This window comes from Cibotium barometz, chromosome 55 (assembly GCF_041138505.1).
Source record: "Cibotium barometz isolate CiBa-2024 chromosome 55, ASM4113850v1, whole genome shotgun sequence".
NCBI lineage: Eukaryota > Viridiplantae > Streptophyta > Polypodiopsida > Cyatheales > Cibotiaceae > Cibotium > Cibotium barometz.
The window spans coordinates 18,505,685-18,519,859 of record NC_141100.1 but is presented as its reverse complement, the minus strand read 5'-3'; the positions used below and the strand labels follow the sequence as shown (position 1 = coordinate 18,519,859).

Below are 14,175 nucleotides of genomic sequence, written 5' to 3'. Positions count from 1 at the left end.
CTTCTCTTGTGCATCCTCTGAAAAAGCTCTCTCAAACTGCAGTCATCATCTTTTTTCCAGGTAAAATACCCTCGGCTAATGATGTGGGACAATGGGTGAATTCTCTCCTAGGTGGATGCTATGTAGAAGGAGTCTATTTTGCCTCCAGAGGATTTTATGAAGTTCATCTCTTGGATGCATTGACAAAACAAAAGATGCTGGAAATGTCCCCTTTATTTTTTGGTCGTCAAATGGTGCACATCATGCCTTGGTCTCCTAATAAGGATTATCAAAATCTCATCAAACATCACTGCCCTGTATGGGTTGAAGTCGTTGATTTCCCAGATTACATGAGAACAGAGCTTCCAGGCTTAGCGATGACATTGGGACAAGTGATCTGTCCCCCTCGTCCCACAGGTAACAAAACTCGTTTTTGCATCTTATGGGATACTGGTAGACCAACCCCCTCTTCTATTGCAGTTGAGATTGAGGGTGTTAATTTGGGAAAGAAATATTTCACTTTGAAATGGGGCATTTTTGCTAGAGCTTGTTTCTCTTGTCACAAGTTCGGGCATCTAGCTTCTAAGTGTCCCTCAATCCTTCATCCGCCTCCTCCAGCTGCCATTCCTCCGCCTTCTAATAAAGGAGGTCAAAAGACTTATGTGGAAAAGACTGAAGCTAAAGGAGCAAAGCCTTCAGTTCATACAGGGAACCAAGCCAATTTAGCTCAAAACAAGGATAAAGGAAAAAGCAAGCTAGTGGAAAATAATTCATCTTCTCACGAGGGTTGGCACAATGCAAAGAAGACGGTGCCTCTCAAACAAAGACCTCTCCAATCTCGCAATTGGGATGCTTCTGCTCCATCTCCTGGTCAACCTTCTACCTCTTCGGATAGCCCCATCTCAAAGGCATGGGTCAATGCAGTTAAGAAGGGTATTCCACTTTGTGAAGAAGATGATTTAGTCAGGGAATTGGATTCTGAGGGTCAGCAAGACCCTGTGGCAATGGCAGAGGCTTGATGCCTCCCTTTCTCTTTGAGGACTGCTCATCTCTTGTACATATTTTCATGCGTACTTCTCTTAAATGTTTTTCTTATAATATACAGGGCCTCTACAATCAGCATAAATGGAGGCTCCTATGGCATTATATAAATAATACTCATCCAGATGTTGTGTGTCTGCAAGAGCATAATCAGCATTCTTTTGCTGGCCAGCATGGATTCTTTTCAGGCTATGATATATTTTATGCAGGATCTGGACAATTCTCTGGGCTGTGCATTTTAGCCAGACATGATCTGCAGCCCTGTGTAGCATATAATGATCTTTGTGGCCGATGGATGATTATCCATGGATGATCAATGGAGAGATTTTTGAAATAGGCTCCTTGTATGCCTCTCAAATTTCAGCTTCCAGAGCTCAAATGTGGGACTCCATAAACCAATATCCTTGGTCTTCAAATGCTCTACTTTGTGGTGATTTTAATAATTCTCCTCACTGGAAGGACAATACCACACATAAATCCCATATGCTTCCCTCTGAAATCTAGCGATGGGAACATATGACTTCATCTCTTCATACTGCGACAGCAACTCACCCTTCGGTTTTGGGATTCACATATCATCATAATGCTTTTACAGAATATTGGGCCAGGCTTGATAGATGGTATCTTATTCATGCTCAGCAATATGATGATTATACATGTCAAATGTGGACTGATTATTCTCAACAACTATCTGATCATACTCCACTCTGGCTCAACCTTTCTTTTGGTATGCCTCTGGATGATATTCAGCTCTCTTTAGTCGACATTTGCAGGTTAATCAATTATATCTTTCTCATGAAAAATTCCAGCAAATGATCAGATTGGCTTGTAAGCCATTGTTATCTCATGCTCAGGAGGATCTGGATTTTGCTTGGAACTCTTTTGTACATCGTATTCAAAATGTCATTAAGGAATATGGAAGATGGTACATGGCAGAAACCAGACAGCATATCCAGTGGGCAAAATCATACAAGCAGTCCTTGGTACAGATTAGCCATCAAAGGTCTCTTTCTGCTTCTGAACAGAATTCATTGTCTTGTGCTTCTTCCATAATCGATGCTAATGATAAACGCAAGCTTTCCAAATGGCAGACAAGGGCTAGAGTTAAACCTATGCTAGATAAGGGCTGCTCCTCGAAATCTTTCTTTCGAAACTTACACACGTACAAACAAAGTCAATCTATCATGAGAGTCAGAAAACCGGATGGTCTTTGGACCCAGACTTTATCGCAGCTAGAAAAACAATGTCTGGATCATTTTCGGCTTCTTTTTTCTCTACCATCTTCTTCTACATCTCAGGCTGCATTGGCTTGGAGCAGATTTATTGAGCTTGTTTCTCCTATTGTTTCTTTACAAAAAGCTTTAATGCTGGAAATGTCTTTTTCAGATACTGAATTGGATGAAGCCCTCAAGCATTTGGGTAAACATAAATCCCCAGGTTGGGATGGTTTGACGGTTGAATTTTTTGTAGCCTTCTGGGCTGAATTGAAGGGTCCAATCTTGAAGCTCATTAATGTAGCCTGGCAGCATCAACATCTTCCCTCAGCTTGGAAGCATGGTCTGGTTAAGCTTCTGCCCAAAAAACCTCTGTGTGAGACAATGGATGATTGGAGGCCTATCACTTTGATGCCTGTTATATATAAACTTATTGCTAAAATGTTGGTACACCGGATAAAGGATATCCTTCATGATGGACTTCATCCCAGGCAATATGGTTTTGTTCCAAGAAGGCATATACATGATAATATCTCCAATACTCTCATTGCAATGGAATATGCAAAATACTCTGCTCAAGATGTCTTGGTCATGCAGGTGGATGTGGCAAAGGCATTTGATACGGTGCAGTGGGATTATGTTTCTCAAATCATGTCTAAACTTGGTTTTGGGCCAAAGCTAGTTAATGTCATATATTGGCTTTACTCAGATTCCACTGCTCAATGCTTTATAGGGAAACATTTGTCTGAGTCTTGGACTCTAGAACGATCAGTTCGACAGGGATGCCCTCTCAGTGCTCTGTTCTATGCTATTGCTTCGCATCCTTTGCTTCTTTACATGGATCATCTGGTTGATACTAGACAGTTAGAGGGGCTTCAGATTTCTGGTTCACGGCCTTTCATTGCACAGGCTTATGCAGATGATTCATTCTTCATGCCAAAGAACAGTCCTTTGGAGCTTCGTCTATTGATGGATACTCTTTCAGATTTTGGGTTGGCAGCTGGTTTAAAAATTAATTTTCAGAAATCAAAACTCTTACCTCTCAAGCATTGTGACTGGCATGCTATCCTGTGGCCCGGCCAGATTATTTATCCGGAAAGCATAGTGAGACACTTGGGCTATCCCATTGGCTGGAAAATCAGAAATAAGCAACAAATATCTTGGGTGCTAAACAAAATTAAGGACAAATTAGAATATTGGAAGATCTCCACTTGGCCATTACATGTACGGCTTCGAATTGTTCAGTCCAATGTTCTGGCTTATGTCCAATTCTACCTTCCTCTCTTACATTGGTCATCTCGAGATCTTTCTTCTTTTATGTCTCAAGCCATGGAGATTTTTTGGAAAACTAAGCTTCATAACAAAGCTTTAAGGTTGCTCAAAATGGACCTGCTTTGCTCGCCAAAAATGCATGGTGGTTTGAATATTATAAACATCAAATTTCATGTGCTGGCAAGAAAGATCACTATGCTCAAAACCTTTTTTCAACAAGAGCAGCCTTGGTCTATCATGTTGGCAATTTTGTGTGGTCGGATGCGCACAAATGCTTATGGTCGTTGGTTGGTTGATCCATCGGAAGTAGTACTTGGCAAATTTCAAGGTAAAATCCCTGGTTGTCCATTTTCCACTTCCTTGATTCAGGATTGGAAGAAAGTGCTCTCTCGCATCAAATGGTCTCCCCATCCTGCTTCTATAGCTTCCTCGCTTCGAATGGAAAGCATACATTGGAGTGCTGTTTTTTACTCTCCCCTTGCTGTACAACAACCAATCAAAGCTTACAATCTTATGAAATTGGGCATCCGGTTCATTGACGACGTAGTGGATACTAGAGGGCAAATTCTTTCTTTTCCGGCAGCATGCCAACAATACAATCTTGGGATGCATCATAGATCTATATGGAAAGCTATTGCAGATCTCTTACTCCCTTTCATTCCGATTCCAACATTGGATGTAAGAGACAGGCTTCAAGATTGGCATCTTCAGTCTTCAAGTTCAAGATTATCCTCTCAACCTTTGCATCTATTGACTTCTATACAGGCTTATCGATTGATATTACCTCCTCCATGGATTGCTCAGCATGCTAATTCTCTTTGGCATCTGGATAAGTCTTTAGCTTGGTGGAAAGCAAAACTGACATTGATATGGAAATTGAAAATGCCATTGAAACAGAGACTCTTTCTCTGGAGATGCATTGTCGGTATTTTTCCAGTGGGAGTGAAATTGGCTCAAAGAAGGATTGCCTCTCCTCTTTGTCCAAGATGTCATCATACTACTGAGAGTGTTCCACATTTATTGTGGTCTTGTTCATATTCCAAAGACCTTCTGGACAAGATCTCCTATTTTTTATCTCTCAGATTTCCTGCACACAGGTTCTACAAGTTTTTCTAGATGTTTGGCACGTTATCAGCTTCTTTGTCACAGTATTCTCTTTTCTTCCATTGGATCAGATTCTGGGCCTTATGGACCCTCTGGCTACAGCGAAATCATGCATATCTGAATTCACCCCTTCAGCACCCTTATGAGTTCTTCCGAGCCTCGTTGCGGCAGTCCTTATATGATGCCATGCATGAGGAGGATTTGGATGTTTCTTGTGTTCAGCTTTTCTTTTACTGTTTCTAATGGATAGGGCATAGGCTCTTTTCTTGAGCACTGCCCTGATCTTGCATAGAACTTTTTTATTGCTGTTTTTAAGTTGTAGGGTTCAGACATCCTCTTGATGTCAAACCCTTTTGTACATTTATGATATAATGCAATTTCAACTGGTTTTACAAAAAAAAAAAGTGTGTGTGTGTAAGAGAGAGAGAGAGAGAGAAAAGAAAGAAAGATATATGAAGCGTCTACTAAAGACCCAATGGGCCTATGAGACCAAAGTGGTACAATAATGTCCATGGCATATCTTATCATGGAATGGAAAATAAAACAGAATGAAAACATAAATATTGCTCTCACTGGGGTGAGAACCATGCGTGTGTGCATGTGTGTGTGTGTGTGAGGAAGTCAAAGTTGCTACTTAAGTAGCGGGTCTTTTTTTGGCAATGCATTACGGGCGCGCTACCAGTTGGCACTCTACTGGCTCAAAGGCGTATTGCTCCAGCTTTATGTCGGTGCTGCCGCCTTGTGCCCGAGACCACACCTCACTTGTTGTGGAGTTGCTTGCATTCCCACGATTTTCTTCAACACTTGACAGCACTGCTGCAGTATAGATTCCCTCAACAACGCTTTGGGCAACTTTTTTGGATTTTTGGCAGATTGTCCCCGGCTTTACCGGGGTATGATAATTTCTTCGCATTGGTGCGCTTCTGGGCTCTTTGGACCATTTATTCCACCAGAAATCATCTGCACTTTTCTAGTGATGTTGTTCATCCCTTCCCCTATTTTCGCACTGCCCTATTCCGGTCTCTTCGAGATTGCTATGATTTTGACAAGCTTCTCCAGCAGTTTGAAAAATTTTCCCAGTTTTTCTAGTTTGTTCTCATAGTTCCACCCGCTTTGCTTGACTATGACTGCACAGTTTACTATTTAATGTAAACAGTGGTTTCACAAAAAAAAAAATGTGTGTGTGTGTGTGTGAGAGAGAGAGAGAGAGGTGTGAACCCACACACATACACATACATATTTATAGTAGTGTTCATCCCAACAAAACATATGCACGTCTCACACTATGAGTATATTCACACATATAGTCACTCATATTCGAATCTAAGCTCACAAGTTGGTACATAGGGCAATTGAAATATTATTTCAAGGTGATTGCTGAGTTCTGTTTCTACACATGGGCCCATGACTTGCATGCTCTCTCCTGCCACACGCTCTCTACGTGGCAGGTCTGAGCAGTGAGCTCCTCTCTAGCCACATGCCACATGGCAGCAGTGTAATACCAAGAGTGCAGGTCAAGTACTAATATATACAAAAGTTAAAAATTAGAAATTTTGTTGTCGCTCTGGGATAAAAGATCATCTTTTTTTTAGACTCTTTCTCTACTTTTATGGCCAACACATCTCACTTTAACTATCTTGAAAGTATTTGTTACAAGTTCTCTACTAATGACAATATTTAGTAGCCAGCAAGGCCCCTGCTTCGATGTGACAAAGCTCATTTCTGTAGGCAAGGTCTAACCATTTCAAACTATCCTATTGGACAAAGAATCAGTGTTACGACAGTGGCCAAGGTGGGCATGCACATGAGAAGGGGCATGGAACACCCAACTCTGTACACACACATGCAAGTCAGACTGCGGCAGCAAGCTGCCTGGTAGACAAGTCCAGGGAGGCCAACCCCACTATCATATAATGACCCTTCTTCCTCACTTGTATGAAAACAGAGCAGCCTTCGTAGCAGTAAGGCGGAAAAAGAGAATTTCCTCTTCAAACAATTCCTGCATTAAGTTGACAAGTCAACAAGGCCAACCTAATGTCCTCCCCACAGGAAGTGTGGTCAAGAGATCGAATACCATCCAGGTGATATAGAAAAAAAAAACAGCTTGCTTTGCCAAGTAGGCTGAAATAGGCAGTAAAAATAATAATGCATTTCTACTCAAGCACTGCTAACCCATACCTTCCAAGTGGGCAACCCCGTGCTGGCTCATATCATGGGTAGCAAGACACAAGAAAACCACAGATAGACAAAACACGAGAAACCCATTGATACTACCATGCTTTTGAAGTCTGGGTGAATGATTGCCAGAAATAATGTTACAAAAGTCAAGAGAAGAAGGTGATCACCTTTAACAGATTGGACTGCTCCAATAAATCAGACCCCTGGCTCTGCAAGTGGAGGCTTGAAAATAGTGAATCGAAATTGTGCATCAATTCATGGCGTTTATGTCTACGTTCCTCAATCAGCTCTTCAAGCTTTTCTTTACTGAAGACTAGAATGGGGGAGAACACAGACTTTTCACTTGCAAATTCAGTCCAGCACTTCAATGCACCTGCCAACATTCCAAAATCATTTGAGCTGCTGCTGGTAAAACTATGGGTGACTTCCGCAACACCGGTTTCAGCAAGCCTCAGTAAAACTTGCAGCTGCTGGCCTGCCCGTAAAAGAGGGGTACATATATCCTCCAAAAAGCAGGGTGCAGACACTGAAGTTTGCACCTGCAGCAGCATAAGAGCCAACATTTTGTTATACTGATACTAAGCACAGCAATTGCAAATTCACAAAGCAATAATGACCAGAAACACAAGAACAGAGCCATTCACCTTCAGGTCAGTCAGAGGATGCTCCTTCCTAGGCTCATGAGAGATTGCACCTGTCATGACAACAGCTTCATCCACAATGAACTCTTTGTAGGGATCTTTAACAGTGGCACAGTAGAGCCAAGACTGAATAAATACCAGATATGGCTGGCAAGCACAAGAAAACAAATATCGTAGAAGCTCAATGTGAACACTATCAGCTTCCTGTCAACAAAGAAGATACCAAGAATGGAAATAATCTTATCAGACAAGATCCTCTTTTTAACAAGCGTTTCAGCCTATTTGAACACGATTCCATCTAGTGGATGTTACTGGCTGTTAAGGCAGACAATCTTGATAACTCAGTTTTAATATCAACATAGATAATTTGCAAAGTATAAGAAATCTACATAGAACAAAAAGGCTGACAAGAAGAGAAGAGATCGACTGAAGGAAGTCAGAATAGGCCGATATAAACTGAAATAGACAAACATGGCATTACTAGTAGAGACCTTACAATCAGTGTTCGAAAAAAACCCAAGTTTAGTGTAGTTTGCACTTGCATATTTTGAAAAATACCTTCAAATTTAAAACTTGAAGGTACAAATACCTCCATATTTTGAGAAGTTATAAAATAAAAACCATGAAGGTTTTCCACTTTTGGGAAAATACTTTTTTTTGAACACTGCTTACAATGTGTGCATAAAAGAACCATTTTGAATATAACACCTCAAGAGACCAAAATGAGTAAGGTGCAGTGTCAGCCAAGCAAGACACCTGAAGAGGTCCCTGGCCTTACTTCACGCTGTCACAAAACTGCAAACGTTGTGAATTATCCATTCTGATACTCCATGTAGTCTTGTCTGCCCACTAAGACTGTGTCACACTGTCAGCAAACTTTGACCTGCCTATCGCAATTCTCATGTCATGAGATGTGTGTCTTCTCATGTGCTATGATCACATTATGAAACCATCAGTAGAAATGCAATCACTCACTCCAAAAGTTGTGCTAAAAAGGGGGCTAAATTGTCCATCTGCATTTTTCTAGGAATAAGAGCCATCCCATGGTTCCAGTGGTTCTAGCTGCATGGAAGATGTAAGTAGCCATCTACAAAAGGCAATCTGCCATCAAGGACTGTGAGGAAGTTGAACTGTGGAGCTTCAAGTACTTGTTCCAATCTGTATCCTCACTATACTGGCCCAATCGTCACCACTCACTGTGGAGCTCTGAAAACTCCAAATCTGCAATTCACGCCAGCCATTCCTGCCAATCCTGGCATTTCAAGCAACCCCGGTCTTGCACATCATCATCAATTCTCAGAATGTATGAACCTTAAAAAATTTGTGTTGCAATCTTGCGCTTCAGATCACATCCAGTAATCCCCTCCCTGCCCCAGCCTTCATGAATGGGAACGGCTTTCTGGCAACCAGTCTGTAAATCATCTACAACCCCTTGTTATCCTGAACTCTGAATTCATGGAGTCTTTCATGATGGCATTCCTCTACTTTGACATGACAATTGCTATGTAGTGTTGTCGTGCATTCATTACATGGCCACTGATCCCACACACATTATTCGATTTGTATTGATTGCATGTACAGCAGAACAGAAGATTGCATCAATGGAACAGGGTAATTACCCAAGGTATCTTACTTGACGTTAAGAGCGTCTTCTGCTCCCTTGTGTGATGTACTCTTCACTCTACATAGCATCTCCATCTCAATTGCATACCCTTAAGTTCTTTTATGGTGAATTATTTACTAATATCTAAAAATCTATGTGATATTTTAGATCTTGTGTGGCACTGCCCTCACATTTTCCTCTTTTTTTTCATGTTTGTGTGTGTATGAGAGAGAGAAAGAGAGGGTATGTGATCTTGTAATCCGGTTCCTCCCTCCTACTACTTGCTTCCATATTTAAGCATTAAAGCTTACCAATTGCAAGTAGAGTTGATGACAGCGGAAGTCTTCGCGATGGAAGTCCTTGGAGTGAAGAGATCTTCGATTTGTCGCATTTCTTCGTGACAAAAGTCTTCAAGAGGATGAAGGGAACCTTGGGAAAGCTTCCCCTATGATTCAACTTGAGAAAGGAGGGCTGAAATTAGGGTTTTCAGCAAAAAGACCAGAAATTACAGCAATAAAGAGAGCTGTTTTGCTGAATTCAGTCATTGGGAGTAAGTAGGAGAGTAATTAGCATCCGGAAACACTCTTGGAAGCTTGAGAAACACCTTAGCAAGCTTGGAAATGGAGTTGCGAAGGAGAAAGTGCAGAAAATGCAGCCCAACAGCCCTCATGAAGGAGGCGCCCATCTCTAGAGAGAGGAGGAAGAGTGAGGTGGTGAGTTGTCCAGTGTAGGTAGCAGGCAGGTGCTTTGTGGAGCGAGCTAGAGTGGACACAGTTACTCCCTTTGTACAAAGGGGATAAGGTCTGGGCGGTGGACATTGGGTTATGTCCACCTCGGGACATCAGTGTGTGTGAACACCGGGCTGGTCATAATTTATAAGTGAGTTTTGGTCGCCCAAAACTTAATGAAGTGTGTACACACTCACTTATAAATAAGTGCTAACTCCTAAGGCTAGGTTTATGACCAATACTTACCACCTGTCCACATGCCACATAACCATGTCAGCAGACAGTTTAACACGCACGGTTCGCGGGCGGCGGGCGTCCCCTTACCCGAAACTACACATTGGTCAAGCAAGCATGAAAACAGCATGTAATTTCAATTGCAAGCAAGCACATAAAGATGCTATGCAATGCAGCATTGGTATGGACAATCCCCGTTCATGAGACTATACCAAAATAGACGTGCTCTAGGCAAGTACACGAGGTACCAGACCCAATGGAACACCAATCCACCAAGCATTTCCGAGAATGTACACGAAGACACAGGTCCCAACGGAAAGCCAAGTCCACAGTATCACATGAGTGGCATCAATCCCCGGCATATACAACTGCCATGGACACCAGTCCAATGTACATACATGATAAGAAAGCACGGGTGGACCAATTGGGTGGCCAAATGGTGACAACAAGCATAACAAATTTGCTAAATCTATCAACTATAGTCAAGCACTGAGTATTACGCTTACCCGGACTGGGAGGCAGATTCGTGACAAAATCCATCGATATATCTTGGAAAGGTCCCTCAGGAATTGGTAAGGGCTATAACAACCCTATCTTCTTCCCACGAGGAGCTTTCACCTTTTGACAAAGGTCACATTGTTGCACATGTGCAAACACATCTCGCCTCATCTTTGGCCAATAATATTGCCGTTCTAACTTCTCCAAAGTCAAATTCATGCCCCGATGACCACCAGTAATGGCGTCATGGAGAAGAGCTGCCCTGAACGACTTCATGACACACAGTCGGCCTTTGTAGAAAAGCCAACCATGGCGTATCAAAAAGTGGCATGGTCTTGTGGCATCCACTGCATGTTCCCACTGTGTACCGAATTCCTTGGAATCCGCGTACGTGTGCTTCATGTCGTCTAGTCCCGTACCAACAAGGTCAAGTCTAGTGATCTAAATCAAAGTCACCTGTCTCTCCGGCTCAAAGCATCGACCACTGGATTGGAGAAGGTACTCAATCATACCACCAAATTGCTGGAATATCTGGCTCCAGCGGTGCTATCGGTCACTCCACTGTGCACTTGGCATTATCTGAATCCAACGTAATGCTTGATGGTCGCTGCGAACCTCAAAGTCACGGCCATAAAGGAAATGTTTCCAATGTTTCAAGGCTTGAATAACTGCGAGGAGTTCCCAATTGTAGACCAAGTAATTCTTTTCCGCGAGCAGTGACTTACGAGACATGTAAGCTACTGGATGGCCATTCTGTTGTAACACACCTCCAATTGCGATGTTACTCGCATCGGTGATCACTTGAAACGGCTCGTCCCACGAGGCAAGCGCTTCTAACAAAGCCACCTTGAGGTTCTTGAATGCCTCCAACGCTCATGGAGTCATTTGAATCCGCTGCCTTTTAGTCTTGACACCCTTTAGCAGATCGGTGAGGTCCACCAAGAGGTCAGAAAACTTGTCTATGTGGGTGGAGTATACTTGGCATATACCCACAAAGGATCTAATGTCATAAGCAGTCCGTGGTACTTCCCAATTGACAATCTCGGCCACCTTGGCCGGATCAAGTCGAATGCCTTTTGCACTAATTATATATCCAAGGTAATGAACCTCGAACAAATAAAATTCTGACTTCTTCTCATTGACGTAGAGTTTGTTGCTTTCCAGCAACTTCAAGACTTTCTCCACATCAATGTCATGTTACTCAACAATAGCTGAAAATACCAGTATGTCCTCCAGAAATATGAACACACACTTTCCAATCAATTCCCGGAACACCCGCATCATCATGCGGTTGAATGTGGCTGGGGCGTTCGTCAAGCCAAAAGGCATGACCAGAAATTCATAGTGGGCCGTTCCTACGAAAGGCTGTCTTGGGGATGTCCCCCTCAACAATCCTCACCTGGTGGTACCCACTCTTCAAATCGAGTTTTGAGAACATCTTAGCCCCATTCAGCCTCTCGAGAATATAGTCTATTCGAGGCATTGGGAATCTACTCTTGATAGTCAGCTTATTGAGTGCACGATAATCGACACAATCGAGAAGACCTATCCTTCTTCTTGACAAACAAGATCAATGCTGCAAATGGCGACACACTCACTGGGACGGATGAAGCCAGATCGCAATAATTCTTGGAGTTGGCGGTCCAACTCCGATTCCACTGCCTTGGAAAGGCGATATGGAAACTTGCTCGGAGGTTCCAAGCTTAGGAGGAGGTCGATCTTGTGGTCCTCCAGTCTCGACGAGGGAGCTGGGGAGGAAGATTGTCCCGAAGAAAAATCTTCTCGAACTTTTCATGGAGAGCCAAATACTTCTTGGAAGCATTGGCCACCGTCTGGGCAATCTAGATGTAAATCATCGCACAATGTGCGCTGTTCCTGATTGCTCGTTTAGCCTGCAAGGGACTTATGACCGGAAAGATCGGGATTCCTGGCTCATACTTAATGGTCACTGGAGAGTTGGACACATTCCGGCTAATCTGGAAAGTGTGCTTGTCCCACTTGACATCAGGAAGGAACTTGTGAAACCATTGAATGCCCAAGATTATGTCTGCTCCTACAAGAGGGGCAACCATAAAATCACGCACAAACTCTATCCCTGAATGACTAATTTAGCACCTAGAGCTTCAAACTTGACGCTCGTCAACATGCCTGTGCTAAAACCCTCAACTTGCTTGTCCACCGAAGTCGAGACAAAACGGGCACGCCGAGCGGCCTATTCCGTGGCCACATCCTCCGTGCTACCGCTGTCAAACAAGACAATGACTCTCTAGCCACCTATGTAGCCAAAGTTTTTGAGCAATTCGTTACGCTCATACTCTTGGTCATGGGTGCCCTTCTGCTTATCTTCGAGCTCCCGGCTAATGATTGCTCCAACCGAAGCATTGGGATTCGAAGAACTAGGGACAGCCGCCGCTAGGGTCTGTGTGGGAGCTGGACTCACCACTGAAGCCATGGAGGGTGGGGTGATGGTCGGTGGAGTGGTAGTCTTCTTAGAACACTCCCGAGAAGTGTGCCCTTTTGTATGACAAAAGAAACACCTACCCTCCTCCTTGTACCGATTGATCTCCTCAGCACTCAACTTGCCACCGGTCTTGCCTGCCTGGCTTTCTGGCTGGAGTAAGCTTGGGCGCATTGGTCGAGTTCTTGGAGCCAGAGGCTCCCGTGCTCTGTCCTCGGAAAGACCCCCTCTGGTTCTGGCCTTTTCCCCCCGAGGTATTAGCCTTGGGAGTAGCCGGCTGGGAAGTCTTGGGCTTTCCGCCATTGTGCTTCATTTCAGTACTCTGCGCAAGTGAGAGTGCGTCTTCGAAGGTGGCTGGCCTAAACATACGCACCTCCCACTAGATTTGCATGTCAAGGCCATAAAGGAATTGCCCTTTCTTGTCCATATAACAGATAAGCCCAACTGCAAACGTAAGTTTGAAATTTTATTGGCAAACTGAAGGACTGGTTGCGCATTTTGTCGCGCTCCCCTAAACTCGTCTTCGAGTCGCTCAAGGTAATGGAGCGGTTAAGGTCGAGGACAAACTCATCCCAAACATAAGCTGCCATACCTAATCTGGTGTGGACATGAACCCACTGGGTCCACAAAGAAATGGCCTCACCTTCCAAGTACCAACTAGCGAAAATCACCCTATTAGTATCACTTCTTCGAACTGCGGCAAAGTAAGCTTCAAATTGATGCAACCATGAATAAAGACTTGTGGAGTCGAGTTTACCATTATACTTACTGAAGTTCAAGAAAATGACTTGAGGAAGCCGCTGATGTCAGTCTTGCGTCCAAAGCCGCAAGGTATCGTTCATGTGCTGGAGAACGAGTGCACTCTTCCAGAGCCAGTACCTGCGCCTTCTGCTCTTCCAATTTAGTACCCTGTTCTGCGATTGCTCGCATCATCTTTGGAACATCTCTGGTACACTCATGCCTGATGCCGTAGATGGACTACCTGGTGCACTTCGGTCCCAAGGTTCTTGTTCTCTCCCGTCGTCGTAGTTCGCCATAGCAGAAAAATGCACTACCTTTCCGGAGTGCAATCTGACCATCCACTATGTGTGTGGGAGACTTCCGGAGACTGAAAACCAACTGTCCTTCGAGGGACAGGAGTCACTCCGAAAGGGGTGGTCCACCAGAGTCTAGAGACCAACCACACAAGCGAGAAAAAATTTATGGGCTTCTTTTCTTCTTTTTC

At 43.5% G+C, this 14,175-nt stretch overlaps 1 protein-coding gene across 7 annotated transcripts in view; it reads right to left on the bottom strand.

Annotated features, from left to right (window-relative positions):
- LOC147607456 (Spc97 / Spc98 family of spindle pole body (SBP) component) overlaps nt 1–14,175 on the bottom strand; it is a 139,017-nt gene that overhangs the window by 104,283 nt on the left and 20,559 nt on the right. For all 7 annotated transcript variants that reach the window (XM_086790844.1, XM_086790845.1, XM_086790841.1 and 4 more), the window contains exons 3-4: nt 7,433–7,633; nt 6,956–7,327 (exon numbers count right to left, since the gene is read on the bottom strand). In XM_086790844.1, the coding sequence (XP_086646970.1) occupies nt 6,956–7,327; nt 7,433–7,633 (573 nt within the window). The remainder of the gene's footprint in view (nt 1–6,955; nt 7,328–7,432; nt 7,634–14,175) is intronic.